A 15,209-nucleotide genomic window follows, 5' to 3' on the forward strand; every position below is an offset into this window, starting at 1 on the left:
AACTGTATACTAATCTTGACTCTTCTTTTTCTAGGTGCCTTATGCATCTGGCATGCTCATCAAGAAAATAGGCCACCGAGGTGTTGATTCTTCAGGAGAGACAACTTATAAAAAGGTGTGTCTGGGTGGAACCCTTTCATCTTACTCCAGGAACTCTGAAGGGACAGCTCTGTTTCCTGATATTATTTCCCACATTCTGACCCATTTCTTGATAGCCTAAGCCTTGTAGCCTTCATACAACTAGAATTTAGAATTTACTTCTCAAGGGGTGAGTTGTCTCCCGTTTGTGTGTGTGTGTATTGAAATTAGAATGTTCTTAACGGACAAATCTAGTGTTGGAGGCTGTTTCGTCAAGCTGAAGAAACTAGGTTTCTCTGTTAGGTATAAAGGTATAACTAGGTCCTCAAAGCCATTCTTACCTTGCCACAAGGAACCTGTCACTTGACTTTCTGTCTTTCCTCTGGTGCTGGACATACATGAAATGGATATGCAGCAGGTTGACTGGTTTTTTTTTTTTTAAAAGAAGATTGTAGCTTTAGCTGGTGGATCGTGCCTAGAATACCTGCTTTTGGAGCTATAGAAATCAAACAGAGTGGAAAGGTAATAGTAATAGCCAAAAAGATAAAATTGAACTGATGAAGGTAGAGCAGGAGAGAGGCATCCTGGGGTGATCCCAGCTCTTCAGTTCTGGACAAATTTGGAGATGGTTAGGCTTCCCTAGGGATAGTAGTATTCAGCTTCCCACTTAGCATCTGTACCTTGTCTGATACAGGGCCTAAAGGTTTCTTAACAAGAGTCCTGTTTCTGGCCCACGTTAGTTTGTGTGTATTCTCTGCCTTTATTGCATTGTCCAAGTAACAGAGGTGGATTGACTCATATTCTCAGTTAGGGACCTTTCCCTGGAACAGGCTTTGAGACCCATGGCAATTTAGCAGACATTCATTGAGCTCTTTTTATTTGGTGAACGTTGAGATAAAAAGATGAGTTTTTGGTCTAATTGGGGAGGCAAACACATAAATAATTGGTTATAATTTTAATGTCCAGTGAGGACTGTCTTAGGTTTCTAGCATTGCTGTAACGGAAGTACCACAAGTGGATGGCTTTAACAAACAAATGTATTCTCTAAAAGTTTAGAAGGCGAGAAGTCCAAATTGAGGGTGCGAGCTCCAGGGGAAGGCTTTGTCTCTCTGTTGGCTCTGGGGGAAGGCCTTTGTCATCAATTATTTCCTGGTCTAGGAGCTTCTCAGTGCAGGGACCCTAGGTCCAAGGGACACGCTCTGCTCCTGGTTCTTCTTGCTTAGTAGTGATGAGGTCCTCCTCCTCTCTGCTCGCTCTTCTCTTTTACATCTCGAAAGAGATTGACTCAATGTACAACCTAATCATGTAGTTTGAGTGCTTCCTCATTAACATAACTTGCCTGTAATCCCGAAGTTAGGATTTACATCATGTAGTATAATCATATCAGATCACAAAATGGTGGACAACCACACAACACTGGGAACATGGTCTAGCCAACTTGACGCACGTCTTTTGGGGACGCAATTCAATCCATAACAAGGACTGAACAGAAATACAAGTAATGTCTGGTTGTATGAGGGAAATCACTCAGAGTAAAACTGTCTAATAGAACTTCCTACAGGGATTGAAATGTGCTTTATCTGTGCTGTCCAATATGGTAGCCACTAGCTGCTACTAGCTGCCACTAGGAAATATGAGTAGTAAGACAGAGGAAGTGAGTTTTTAATTTTATTTGATGTGGTATTTTTCCATAGAATCAATATCATGGATTGTAAGAGTGGGACCCTTACATTTGTGTTTTGATTTGGAATTACTGTAGTGGTAATTGTAAATCTCAGTATTACTTTGTCAGAAATAATTTGAGTCTTTCATGTTTTCTTCCTCATTCAGGAGTTCTTCTTGCCACTCCATTCTCCTCAGGACACTAGTCAGGCCCTGCCTTAGAAAACTGAATCTTCTGTAGCCAGGTAGTCAATCAGAATATTAGTTAATTTTAGTTACATTCTATGTCAGATGAATAAAATGTTTAGAGGGCCTCAGATACCTGGGGGCAGTACCCTTCTGGGTAAGAGCTAGCATTGTTCCCCCCATATAATGTATCTTCCAAGTATAGATGTAGAACTTTTGTTTAGACAGGCTGATAGGCGTGAACACCTTGCCCAGCTGAGACTGGCTCACATTGTCCAATCTTTGCGATTCTGTATCTTCACTGCCCTTCTGATTATTTAACTGCAATGCAAAGCATTACATGGGAGAAACTGGATTGCCCCAGTTTAGTCTGAACTACTGGAAGGGCATGTGCTTTCAAGTGTTCCCTCTGGCGCCTCCCTCCTAGGTTTTTGTTGCTATGGTCAGGCTTAATACTAGAAACTTTCTTTTCTGCTTCTCAGACAACTTCATCAGCCTTGAAAGGTGCCATCCAGTTAGGCATTACTCACACTGTGGGAAGCCTGAGTACCAAACCAGAGCGAGATGTCCTCATGCAAGATTTCTATGTGGTGGAGAGTATCTTCTTCCCCAGGTACCGAGGTTAATGTTCAGGGGAATGTCCTGGAAAATGTTGCTTTTTCATGTCATAATTTTTAAGGGTTCAGGCCTGACTAATTATCTGCCTAGTCCTTTAACCTGATTTTAATTCAGTTGAGCAAATCAGAGTGACGTGGGGCTGAAGAGTTTGGGGAACAAATGCTGATCCTTCCATGAGCCTCCGGCCTATAGAGTTAGCCCTAACAAATTAATGCATCGGGTAGGAGGTAATGTGAACCTTTTGTGCCCACGACTTAATTCCCATGTTGTGCCTTTGTCTCGTTTAAATAACTGACTGACCTAATCCCACTGGTTCTCAAAGGAGGGGTGTATTGGCCTGCCGCTGGGTGACTGTGAATGTCTTCCCAGGGTGGGCTCCCTGGATGAGAGACTGGTAAATTATGGCGTCTTTTATTTAATCCCACAGCGAAGGGAGCAACCTGACCCCTGCTCATCACTACAATGACTTTCGTTTCAAGACGTATGCACCCGTTGCCTTCCGCTACTTTCGGGAGTTATTTGGCATCCGGCCTGATGACTACTTGGTAAGCATCTGAATTTTAGGACCCTGTGAAACCAATATCAGAGGGATACTCCCAAAGGGGAACACCCTCGCAGTACCCCTAGTCTTGCTCTAGGTTTTCTTTAGAACAGAATTTCATCTCTGGTATCTCTGAACCTCTTATTGTCTTCTCTCTGGGCCCCAGTACTCTCTTTGCAGTGAGCCACTGATTGAACTCTGCAGCTCTGGGGCTAGTGGCTCCCTTTTCTACGTGTCCAGTGATGATGAATTCATCATTAAGACGGTCCAGCATAAAGAAGCGGAGTTTCTGCAGAAGCTGCTTCCAGGATACTACATGGTGAGGGGGAGAGGAGCCTGGCCTGGCTGCCTGAGCTGCCCACTCATGGACAGGGCTGGGCAGCGGGACAAAACAACGTCAGTACTTCTGTCTCAAGAACGTAGTTTGTTTTTGTGCTTTTTTGCCCCATCTCTCTTGCCTCCTAGTGGCTAAAACGGGTTTTGTTTATCTGCCCTGTTTTAAGTGTTGTTTGGCTTAATTAGACTGTCCATCCCAAAGGGAAGATCCAGTGACTGTTCTTAGTCAGCTCTTAGGTGGTGGGTTATTTCCCTGGATAGTACTGTATTCCATCTCTGATTTCTCTTGGAGGTTCTAGAGGAGGATATAGTATAGCTGGGTAAAGGGTAAGACTTTTTCAATCCTGTTGGAGAAAGAGAGCCATCATATATTTGGTATCCTGGCTGATTACTATGTTGGAGGGACTGTGGCTCAGCTTGGTGGTGATTACATCATTTGCGATGGATACATTGGGAAATTTTAAACAATCATGATGTGGGCTTATTTCACGCAGTCAGATTGTGCCTCAATCCCGTGTAGGAGACAGAGAGGGTAGATGGCAACTTTTGCTCTTGAGTTTCACTGAAATCAGCTAACTTACTCTTCTTTTTGTTTTTGTGCACTCAGAACCTCAACCAGAACCCTCGGACTTTGCTGCCTAAATTCTATGGACTGTACTGTGTGCAGGCCGGTGGTAAGAACATTCGAATTGTGGTGATGAACAATCTCTTACCACGGTCGGTCAAGATGCATGTCAAATATGACCTTAAGGGCTCAACGTACAAACGGCGGGCTTCGCAAAAAGAGCGAGAGAAGCCTCTCCCCACCTTTAAAGACCTGGACTTCTTACAAGATATTCCTGATGGTCTTTTTTTGGATGCTGACATGTACAATGCTCTATGTAAGACCCTACAGCGTGATTGTTTGGTGAGTTTGTCATATTTCCCTTTCTCAGGCACGCAAAATCTCAATCACTAAAACAGCTTGGTTGTTCTTAAGCATTAAGTCTATGGGAATGAGACTCTGTTCTTTAGCCCGTATGTCCCAGACTTCATTTAAAATAACTTTTACATTAGCTCATTGCCATGCCTTTCACCATTTTACTTTCTCATTGTTTATCATCCACTTTTGGCTTTATTTTCTTCCCCACCTAGCCTGGGCCTCACTTAACTTAATTTCATATTAGCACCATCATTTCTCAGCTCTTAGTCCTGCCTGCCTTTTCCAAACTTATATTTTGGAAGCTGAATGCTGAAAAACTATGTACTAGCATCTCTAGATTTATGATATCCAGCTCTACCTGGGTCCTCTGTATTGATCATCAATCCATTTTCTATTCCTCTCAGTAGTGGTTTCAGGTATTTGGCAGTCTCTTCAAACCATTGTCCAACTCCCATGCCCCTCCTTTTTTCTCAGAAAACTACCTCAGCTTTCTGTATTGTCCTATCTCTTTGTCCTGCTCCCATTACCAGTTATTAATATATCTATACTTAAAGCCATCCTTAACCTCCTTTCTTCCCAATATGGTGGGGTATTCAGAGTCTTCCCCTGTGGTGCTCCAGATCCATTTCCTTCTGTTGCTTTATCACTTGCATCCTTTCCCTCTTCTAGCTTCAGCCTCTACTGGCTCTTCTCTTTGCGTAATGAAACAAACATATCTCTTTTATCGTAGGGTTAGAAGAGGACCTTTTTTCAATGTCTTTATCTATTGATGGCTTCATTTCTCTTTTTCCTTTCTCATCTCGTATTTGTGCTGCAGTCCGCTGTCTCATGGCTTTTGCTCTTGCCACTTCAATAAAAACTGCTATACCCAATGATCACCTAGATGTCAAAGTCTTGAACTTTCTGTAATGTTTGACAGTTGACTGTTTTCGTTTCCTTAACACACCTTCTTTTGGCTTTCATGACACCTTTCCCAACTGATTTTTCTACATCTCTGGTTATTCTTTCTCAAGCTGCTTTTACAGAATTATCGTGTCCTCTACTCATTCTTTAATGTTGTCCATCCTCGCCCTTCTTTGTTCGCCTACATCTGCCTCCAGGATAATGCCTATTTTACTTCGAGTCTTTTGGTTGCAAGTTCTAGAGACTTACTCAACCAATGGGGCAGAGGGTTTTTTCAAACTACACACAGGAATCAATACTGTGCTCTCTTCATCTCTTACTCCACCCCCTTACCAAAACACCCTTGGTTGAGCTGCACCACCAAAGTAAGCTACTGGAGCTGACGGGAGCGTCTCCCTTTCCCACTCTGTTTTGGCGTGGGAAGAGGGTTGGGAACATCAGGATACAGTTCAGACTCCTTATCATGACATATGAGTTCTGTGATGGTCTTACCCCTGCCAACCTCTCTAATCTACCCCACCTACCCCTTGTATCTTATGTTCCACCAATACCAAATCCTACCTCCCTGAAGGTAACATGTTGTTTAATGACTCCAGGCCTTGGAAATATTCATTCCTTCGTGTATTTACTTGGACTTCTCTTTTTTTTTTAATTGTGCATTTGGTGAACGTTCACAGCTGAAGTTAGTTTTTCATACAAAAATCTATACACACGTTGTTATGTGACCCTAGTTGCTAACCCTATAATGTGACCGCACATTCCTCTTTTCCACCCCAGATTTCCAGTGCCCATTCAACTGGCTCTTACCCCTTTCTGGCTTCTTATCTTGCCTCCAGACAGGAGCTTCCCGTTCAGTCTGGTGTATCTACTTGAATTAAGAAGCACACTCTTGGTGAATATCATTTAATGTCTTATAGTCCAGTCTGTTCTTTGTCTGAAGAGATGGCTTTGGGAATGGTTTCAATTCTGGGTTTACATAGAGTCCAGGGGCCATATCTTCTGGGGTTGCCCCAGTCTCAGTCAGACTGTTAAGTGTGGTCTTTTTATGTGAATTTGAGTTCCGTACCCTACTTGTCTCCTGCTCTGTTAGGGACTCCCTGTTGTGTTCCCTGTCAGGGTGGCTAGTCATTGGTGGTAACCGGGCACCATCTAGTTTTTTTGGTCTCAGGCTGATGGAGTCTCTGGTTTATGTGACCCGTTTTGTCTCTTGGGCTAATATATTCCTTGTCTTTGGTGTTCTTCATTCTCCTTTATGTCAGGTGGGTTGGGACCAATTGATGCATCTTAGATGGCCGCTTGTTAGCTTTTAAGGCCCAGATGCCACTCACCAAAGTGGGATGCAGAATATTTTCTTAATAAACTTTGTTATGCCAATTGGCCTACATGTCCCCTGAAACCATCGTACCCAGACCCCTGCCCCAGCAACCCTGTCCCTTAGAGTGTTATGTTGTATTCGGGAAACTTCTTAGCTTTTGGTTTAGTCCAGTTGTGCTGACTTCCCTTGTATTGTCTGTTGTCCTTCCCTTCACCTAAGATAATTCTTGTCCACTGTTTGGTGAGTTCCGTCTTTCTCCCTCCCACCCTCGTAACCATCAAAGAATGTTTTACTCTGTGTTTAAACCCCTTCTTGATTTCTTATAATAGTGGCCTCATATAATACTTTTCCTTATGTGACTAATTTCACTGAGTATAATGCCTTCCTTATTCATCCATGTTATGTTTCATAGATTCATCATTGTTCTTTATCGTTGCATAATATTCCATTGTCTGAATATACCATAATTCGTTTCTCCATTCGTCCATTGATGGGCATCTAGGTTGTTTCCATCTTTTTGCTATTTAGAACAGTGCTGCAATGAACATGGGTGTGCATATATGTATTTGTGTGAAGGCTCATTTCTCTAGGATGTATTTCAAGGAGTGGGATTGCTGGATTGTGTGGTAGTTCTATTTCTAGCTTTTCAAGGAAGTGCCAAATCGATTTCCAAAGTGGTTGTACCATTTTACATACCCACTAGCAGTGTATTTTTTTGTATTTGTGTTTTTTGGATTAATGCTAGCCTCATTGGGGTGAGATAGTATCTCATTATAGTTTTGATTTGCACTTATCTAGTGACTAATGATTGTGAGTGTGTCCTCATGTATTTGTTAGCCGCCTGAATGTCTTCTTTGGCGAAGTGCCTGTTTATATCTTTTGCTCATTTTTTAATTGGGTTATTTGTCTTTTTCTGGTTGAAATTTTGCAGTATGTTATAGATTTTAGAGATTAGACCCTGATGGGATGTTGTAGCCAAAATTTTTTTCCCAGTCTGTTGGTTGTTTTACTCTTTTGGTGAAGTCTTTGGACGAGCATGAGTATTTAATTTTTAGGAGCTCCGAGTTACCTAGTTTCTCTTCTGGTGTTTGTGCATTGTCAGTTATGTTTGGAATTCTGTTTATGCCATTGTATTAGGACTTCTAGTGTTGTCCCTATTTTTTCTTCCATGATCTTTATTGTTTTAGATTTTATATTTAGGTCTTTGATCTATTCTGAGTTAGTTGTTGTGCATGGTGTGAGGTATGGGTCTTGTTTCATTTTTTTGCAGCTGGATGTCCAGTTATGCCAGCACCATTGGTTAAAGAAAGAGATTGTCTTTTCCCCATTTAATGGACTTTGGGCCTTTGTCAAATATCAGGAGCTTATATGTGGATGAATTTATGCCTGGATTCTCAGTTCTGTTCCATTGGTCTGTGTAATCTGTTGTACCAGTACGAGGCTGGTTTTTTTTTTGATTTTTTTATTGTGCTTTAAGTGAAAGTTTACAAATCAAGTCAGTCTGTAATATAAAAACTTAAACACACCTTGCTGTATACTCTAGCTGCTTTCGCCCTAATGAGACAGCACACTCCTCCTCTCCACCCTGTATTCCCCGTGTCCATTCAACCAGCTCCTCTCGCCCTCTGCGTTCTCATCTTCGCTCCAGACAGGAGCTGCCCACATAGTCTCGTGTGTCTACTTGAGCTAAGGAGCTCACTCCTCACTAGTATCATTTTCTGTCTTATAGTCCAGTCCAATCCTTGTCTGAAGAATTGGCTTCGTGAATGGTTCCAGTCTTGGGCTAACAGAAGGTCCAGGGGCCATGACCTCCAGGGTCCCTTTAGTGTCAGTCAGACCATTAAGTCAGTACCACGCTGTTTGACTACCGTGGTGGTATAATAGGTTCTAAAATCAGGCAGTGTGAGGCCCCCCACTTTGTTCTTCTTCAATAATGCTTTACTTATCCGGGACCTCTTCCCTTTCCATATGAAGTTGGTGATTTGTTTCTCCACCTCATTAAAAAATGTCATTGGAATTTGAATCAGGATTGCATTGTATCGGTAGATCACTTTGCGTAGAACTGACATTTTTACAATGTTGAGTCTTCCAATCCATAAGCAAGGTATGTTTTTATATTTGTGACTCTTTTGGTTTCTTGCAGTTCTTTGTATAGGTCTTTTACATCTCTGGTTAGATTTATTCCTAAGTATTTTATCATCTTGGGGGGTATTGTAAATGGTATTGATTTGGTGATTTTCTCATGGAAGTTCTCTTTGTTGGTGTAGAGGAATCCAATGGATTTTTATATGTTTATCTTGTATCCTGATACTCTACTGAAATCTTCTATAATTTCCAGTAGTTTTCTTGTGGATTCTTTAGGGTTTTCTGTGTTTAAGGTCATATCATCTGCAAGTGAGTAACTTCTTCCTTACCAATTTGGATGACCTTTATTTTTTTTCTTGCCTAATTGCTCTGGCCAGGACCTCCAGCACAATGTTGAATAAGAGTGGTGATAAAGGGCATCCTTGTCTGGTTCCTGTTCTCAAGGGGAATGTTTTAAGACTCCATTTAGGATGATATTGGCTGTTGGCCTTGTATATATGCCCTTTATTATGTTGAGGAATTTCCCTTCTGTTTTAGTTATCTAGTGCTGCTATAACAGAAATACCACAGGTGGATGGCTTTAACAAAGAGAAGTTTATCTCTCACAGCCTAGCAGGCTAGCAGTCCAAATTCAGGGTGTCAGTTCCAGGGAAGGCTTTCTCTCTCCCTGTTGGCTCTGGAGGAAGGTCCTTCTCCTCAATCTTCCCCTGGACTAGGAGATTCTGTGCGCAGCAACCCCAAGTCTAAAGGACGCTCTCTGCTCCCAATGCTTCTTTCTTGGTGGTATGAGGTCCCCATCTCTCTGCTTGCTTCTCTTTTATCTTTTAAGAGTTAAGAGGTGGCTCAGGCCACACCCCAGGGAAACTCCCTTTACATGGGATCAGTGAGGTGACCTGAGTGAGGGTGGTGTTACAATCCCACCCTAATCCTCTTAACATAAAATTACAATCACAAAATGGAGGACAACCACACAATACTGGGAGTCATGACCTAACCAACTTGATACACACATTTTTGGGGGGACACAATTCAATCCATGACACCTTTTATTCCTATTTTGCTGAGAGTTAGCATATGAATAGGTGTTGAACTTTGTCAAATGCCTTTTCTGCATCAAGTGATAAGATTATGTGGTTCTTGTCTTTTGTGATGGATTACATTTGATTGTTTTTCTAATGTTGAACAATCCCTGCATAGGTGGTATGAATCCCACCTAGTCATGGGGAATTGCTTTTTTTAATTGATATGTTGTTGAATTTATTGGCTAGAATTTTGTTGAGGATTTTTGCGTCTAAGTTCATGAGGGATATTGGTCTGTAATTTTCTTTTTCTGTGGTGTCTTTACCTGGTTTTGGTATCGGGGTTATGCTGGCTTCATAGAATGAGCTTGGGAGTATTCCATCCTTTTCTGTGCTCTGAAATACCTTTACTAGTGGTGATCTTAACTCTTCTCTGAACGTTTGGTAGAATTTTCCAGTGAAGCTGTCAGGGCTGGGGCTTTTTTTTTTGTGGGGGGGTTTTTAATTACCTTTCCAATCTTTTGTTATAGGTTTATTTAGTTGTTCTACCTCTGTTTGTATTCATTTAGGTAGGTAGTGTGTTTCTAGAAATTTGTCCATTTCCTCCAGGTTTTCAAATTTGTTGGAGTACAGTTTTTCATTGTACTCTATTATGATTATTTTAATTTCAGTTGGGTCTGTTGTGATATTGCCCATCTCATTTATTATTTGGGTTGTTTGCTTCCTCATCTGCTTTTCTTTTGTCAGTTTGGCCTGTGATTTATTGATTTTGTTGATCTTTTCAAAGAACGAGGTTTTGTTCTTGTTAGCTCTGTCGATTGTTTTTCTAGTCTCTTATTTCATTCTGCTCTAATTTTTGTCATTTCCTTTCTCCTGGTCCCGAGAGCTTCTTTTGCTGCTCTCTTTCTACTTGTCAAGTTGTAGGGTTAATGTGTTGATTTTGCCCTTTCTTCTTTTTGTATGTGTGCATTTACTGTTCTAAATTGACCTCTGAGCGCTGTTTTTGCTGTGTCCCGAAGGTTCTGGTAGGATGTGTTTCATTCTCATTTGATTCTGTGACTTCCTTTAGTCCGTACTTAATTTCTTCTATAAGCCAGTAGTTTTTGAGCAAGGTATTGTTCAGTTTCCATGCATTTGATTTTTTTCTTTACTTCTTCTGTTATTGCTTTCTACTTTTATGGCTTTATTGTCAGAAAAGATGTTTTGTTATATTTTGATTTTTTGGATTCTGTTAAGGCTAGCTATGTGGCCGAACATATGGTCTGTTCTGGAGAATGTTCCATGTGCACTGGAAAAGAAAGTATCCTTGGCCGCTCTTGGGTGGAGTGTTCTGTGTATGTCTGTGAGATCAGGTCGGTTGATTGTGACATTTAGATCTTCTGTCTTTATTGAGGTTCTTTCTGGAACCTCACCGAAAGTGGTGTGTTCAAGTCTCCTACTATTATTGTGGAGCTATTTCTCTTTTCAGTGCTGTTAGAGTTTGTTTTATGTATTTTGGAGCCCTGTTGTTGATGTGTAAATATTTATTATGGTTATATCCTCCTGGTGTATCAACCCTTTAATCATTACATAGTGTCCCTTCCTTATCCCTTGTGGTGGATTTTGCTTTAAAGTCTGTTTTGTCAGTGATTAATATTGCAACCCCTGCTCTTTTTTGATTGTTGTTTGCTTGATATATTTTTTTTTCCATCCTTTGAGTTTTAGTTTATTTGTATCTTTAAGTCTAAGGTGTGTCTCTTGTAGGCAGCATATAGGCAAATTGTTTTTTAATCCATTCTGCCACTCTCTGTCTCTTTATTGGTGCATTTAGTCTATTTACATTCAGCGTAATTATTGAAAGGTATGAGTTTAGTTCTGTCACTTCGATGTGTTTTTTTGTGTGTGTTTTTGACATTTTCTTTGTTCCACTTAATTTTCTGTGCCGAGTCATTTTTCCTTTTCATCTTTTTCATTGTTGTTGATTTTGTATTTGCTGCGAGTCTTTATGTTTTTCTTCTTTTTTATTTTTGCTGTGTAGGACTGTTCATTTGTGGTTACCTTAAATTTTTTTTTTTTTTAATATTTACCTCTATTTTCTAAGTTTAAACCAATTCTTTATTTCTTTATATCACCTTGACTTCCTCTCCATATGAAAGATCTCTGACAACATTTTTTAGTCCCTTTTTTGTTTCTTTTTAATAATTTTTATTGTGGTTTAAGTGAAAGTTTACAAATCAAGTCAGTCTGTCACATATAAACTTATATACACCTTACTCCATGCTCCTACTTACTCTCTCCCTAATGAGTCAGCCCGCTCCCTCCTTCCAGTCTCTCCTCTCGTGACGATTTTGCCAGTTTCTAACCCTCTCTACCCTCCTATCTCTGCTCCAGACAGGAGATGCCAACACAGTCTCAACTGTCCACCTGATACAAGTAGCTCACTCTTCATTAGCATCTCTCTCCAACCCATTGTCCAGTCCCTTGCATGTCTGATGAGTTGTCTTCGGAAATGGTTCCTGTCCTGGGCCAACAGAAGGTTTGGGGACTGTGACCACCAGGATTCTTCTAGTCTCAGTCAGACCATTAAGTCTGGTCTTTTTATGAGAATTTGGGGTCTGCATCCCACTGATCTCCTGCTCCCTCAGGGGTTCTCTGTTGTGCTCCCTGTCAGGGCAGTCATCGGTTGCCTTTTTTATGTTTCAGTGTTACCTTTTACATATTGACTTCTCTGTTTCTCTATTTGCAGTGTTTTAGCTTTGAGTTATTTTTGTGACTTCCCTATCTGGGTTGATATCTGGTTACTATGTCCTGTGTTCTAGTCTTGGGTTGTAATCTGATGTTATTGATTTTCTAACTGAAAGACTTCCTTTAGCATTTCTTGTAATTTTGGTTTGGTTTTTACAAATTCTCTAAACTTCTGTTTATCTGGAAATGTCCTAATTTCACCATCGTATTTGAGAGACAGTTTTGCCAGATTTATAATTCTTGGCTGGCAGTTTTTTTCCTTCAAGGCTTTATATATGTCATCCCATTGTTTTCTTGCCTACATGAACAGTCAGAGCTTAGTCTTATTGACTCTCCTTTGTAGGTGACTTTTCGTTTATCCCTGGCTGCTCTTAGAATTTTGTCTTTGTCTTTGGTTTGGCAAGTTTGATTATAATATGTCTTGGTGATTTTCTTTTGGAATCTGCCATCTGTGGCGTTTGATGAGCTTCTTGGATAGGTACTTTCTCACCTTTGACGATATTAGGGAAGTTTTCTGCCTACAAACTTGGAACAATTTTTTCTGTATTCTCTGTCCCCTTCCCCCCCGCCCCCACCCTGTGCTGGTACTCCTATCACTCGTAGGTTATTCCTCTTGATAGACCCAAAAAAAAACCCAGTGCCGTCGAGTCGATTCTGATTCATAGCGACCCTCTTAATAGAGTCCCACATAATTCTTAGGGTTTGTTCATTTTTCCAAATTCTTTTATCTGATTTTTCCTCAAATGAGTTGGTGTCAAGTGCTTTATCTTCAGTCTCAGTAATTCTGATTTCCCTTGCCTCAGTTGTGCTCCTGTAACTTCCTGTTGAGTTGTCCAATTCTGAAATTTTATTGTTAATCTTTTGGATTTCAGTTTGTTGTCTCTCTGTGGATTCTTGCAGCCTGTTAAATTTGTTGTTATGCTCTTGTATAACCTTCTTAAGTTCCTCTATCGCTTTGTCTGTGTGTTCCTTGGCTTGTTCTGCATTTTGCCTAATCTCTTAAAGAGTTCTGTATTTTAGTCTTTTGAATTCTACCTCTAGTAATTCTAAGAATATCTTCCTCCAGAAGGTTTCTTGATTATTTGTTTTGGTGGCTTGCTAAAGCCATCATTGTCTGCCTTTTTATATGATTTGGTATTGACTGTTGTCTCTGAGCCATCACTAAGTTATTCTATTTATTTTGTGTTTGCTCACTGTGCCCTAGCTTCTTGTTTTGTTTTATTTTGATATGTCCAAATTGGCTAGTCATGTGAGCTAGTTTGTTTATTACTTGGACTTCTTTTTGCTTCAATTTATCCTTCATAAATCTATTTATGAATCACTTCTGATCTCCTCTATAGTACTCCTCCATCAGTAAGTACTTCCATTATTGCATATATTAGAGTGCATTGCATTTATTTTACATTTGTTTCCTTCCTGAATTATATCCTTGAGGACAAAACCTCTCTCTTACATATCTTTCAGTCACCATAACCAGGCACAGTGCTTATACATGGTGGAATTCAGTAAATTTTGAACTGAATTGCAGTGGTAATACAAGGTCCTGTGACAGATCTGCGCTGTCATGAAGTGTCCTTTTACCAGACCCTCCTTGTGGATTCTTTATAGCACAGATATATATTCCTTAGTCTTTTGAATATAATGCTCTTTTTATGAAGAGATACGTAGAAAGAACAAATAAAGCAGGACTCATGGGCTAGGCAGGGGGACTTGAAAAAATAATTTATATTTACTTAAATGAGAGAATACTAAGGGGATATAAATAGAGTGACTAGGAGAGGTTAGGAGCTCTGGTGGTGCAGTGGTTAAGTGTTCTGCTGTTAACCAAAAGGTCAGCAGTTTAGATCCACCAGCTGCTCCGTGGAAACCCTATGGGGCCATTCTGCCCTGTCCTATAGGGTCACTATGAGTCAGAATCGACTTCAACGGCAATGGGTTTGGCGTTTCTGGAGGGGAAGTTAATAGGCTCTTCTCCAAGGAATAGGAGGAACAATGAATAATCCTGTAGTTAGCACTGGAGGCTCACTGTCAAGAATAAATATGTAATGAAAGCTGTGAGATCCTGAAAAAAATCCTCATACCTCCCAAGACTCAGATCGTTTTTTTCCCTCCCATTAGGTGCTGCAGAGCTTCAAGATAATGGACTACAGCCTTTTGATGTCAGTCCACAACATAGATCATGCACAGCGAGAGCACTTAGGCAGTGAAACACAACACTCAGTGGACACTCGCAGACCAGCCCCCCAAAAGGCGCTCTATTCCACAGCCATGGAATCTATCCAGGGCGAGGCTCGACGGGGTGGCACAATGGAAACTGATGACCAGTAAGTGGGTTCAGGGGCACCAGGAAGAAGAGCATAAGTTCACAGTACTTTTTCTTAAGGAAGGGGCCCAGCTTCTGGAAAGAAGAAGTAGCGCTGGCTTAGCAGATAAGTCAGCAACATTAATGTTTACAGAACTGTAGAATCAGTTTTCTGAACAATATAAAAGGAAAGGAAGATGTCTTAAATTCAGGGTTTATAGTATATCTGAGGAGAGCTATCCAAGATTAAAAGACTTTAAAAAAAAATTATACTTAGAGTCCCATACACATGTCTGCAAATTCCTTCAGAACTTTATAAAAAAAATTTATTATAGACGTCTTTATGGAAGAACCATCATGGATCAGTCAAGGAAGTGTAGTCGCTGAAATACCACAGATGTCTTTCAGGTGATTTCATTTTTAAGGTATCCCATGACATGACTTTCAAGAAGAGTGTCTTAGTAGATAGGCATAAATTAAGGAAGTACTGAGTTAATTGGGAGAGCATTCTAAAAATT

General features: G+C 40.5%; 1 protein-coding gene across 8 annotated transcripts in view; it reads left to right on the forward strand.

Annotated features, from left to right (window-relative positions):
- The window catches only part of PIP5K1A (phosphatidylinositol-4-phosphate 5-kinase type 1 alpha), a 54,168-nt gene that overhangs the window by 26,314 nt on the left and 12,645 nt on the right, over positions 1–15,209 (forward strand). For all 8 annotated transcript variants that reach the window (XM_049880444.1, XM_049880440.1, XM_049880438.1 and 5 more), the window contains 6 exons: positions 35–115; positions 2,409–2,539; positions 2,972–3,089; positions 3,252–3,404; positions 4,029–4,328; positions 14,508–14,713. In XM_049880444.1, coding sequence (XP_049736401.1) covers positions 35–115; positions 2,409–2,539; positions 2,972–3,089; positions 3,252–3,404; positions 4,029–4,328; positions 14,508–14,713 — 989 coding nt within the window. The remainder of the gene's footprint in view (positions 1–34; positions 116–2,408; positions 2,540–2,971; positions 3,090–3,251; positions 3,405–4,028; positions 4,329–14,507; positions 14,714–15,209) is intronic.

Source organism: Elephas maximus, chromosome 3 (assembly GCF_024166365.1).
Source record: "Elephas maximus indicus isolate mEleMax1 chromosome 3, mEleMax1 primary haplotype, whole genome shotgun sequence".
Lineage (NCBI taxonomy): Eukaryota > Metazoa > Chordata > Mammalia > Proboscidea > Elephantidae > Elephas > Elephas maximus.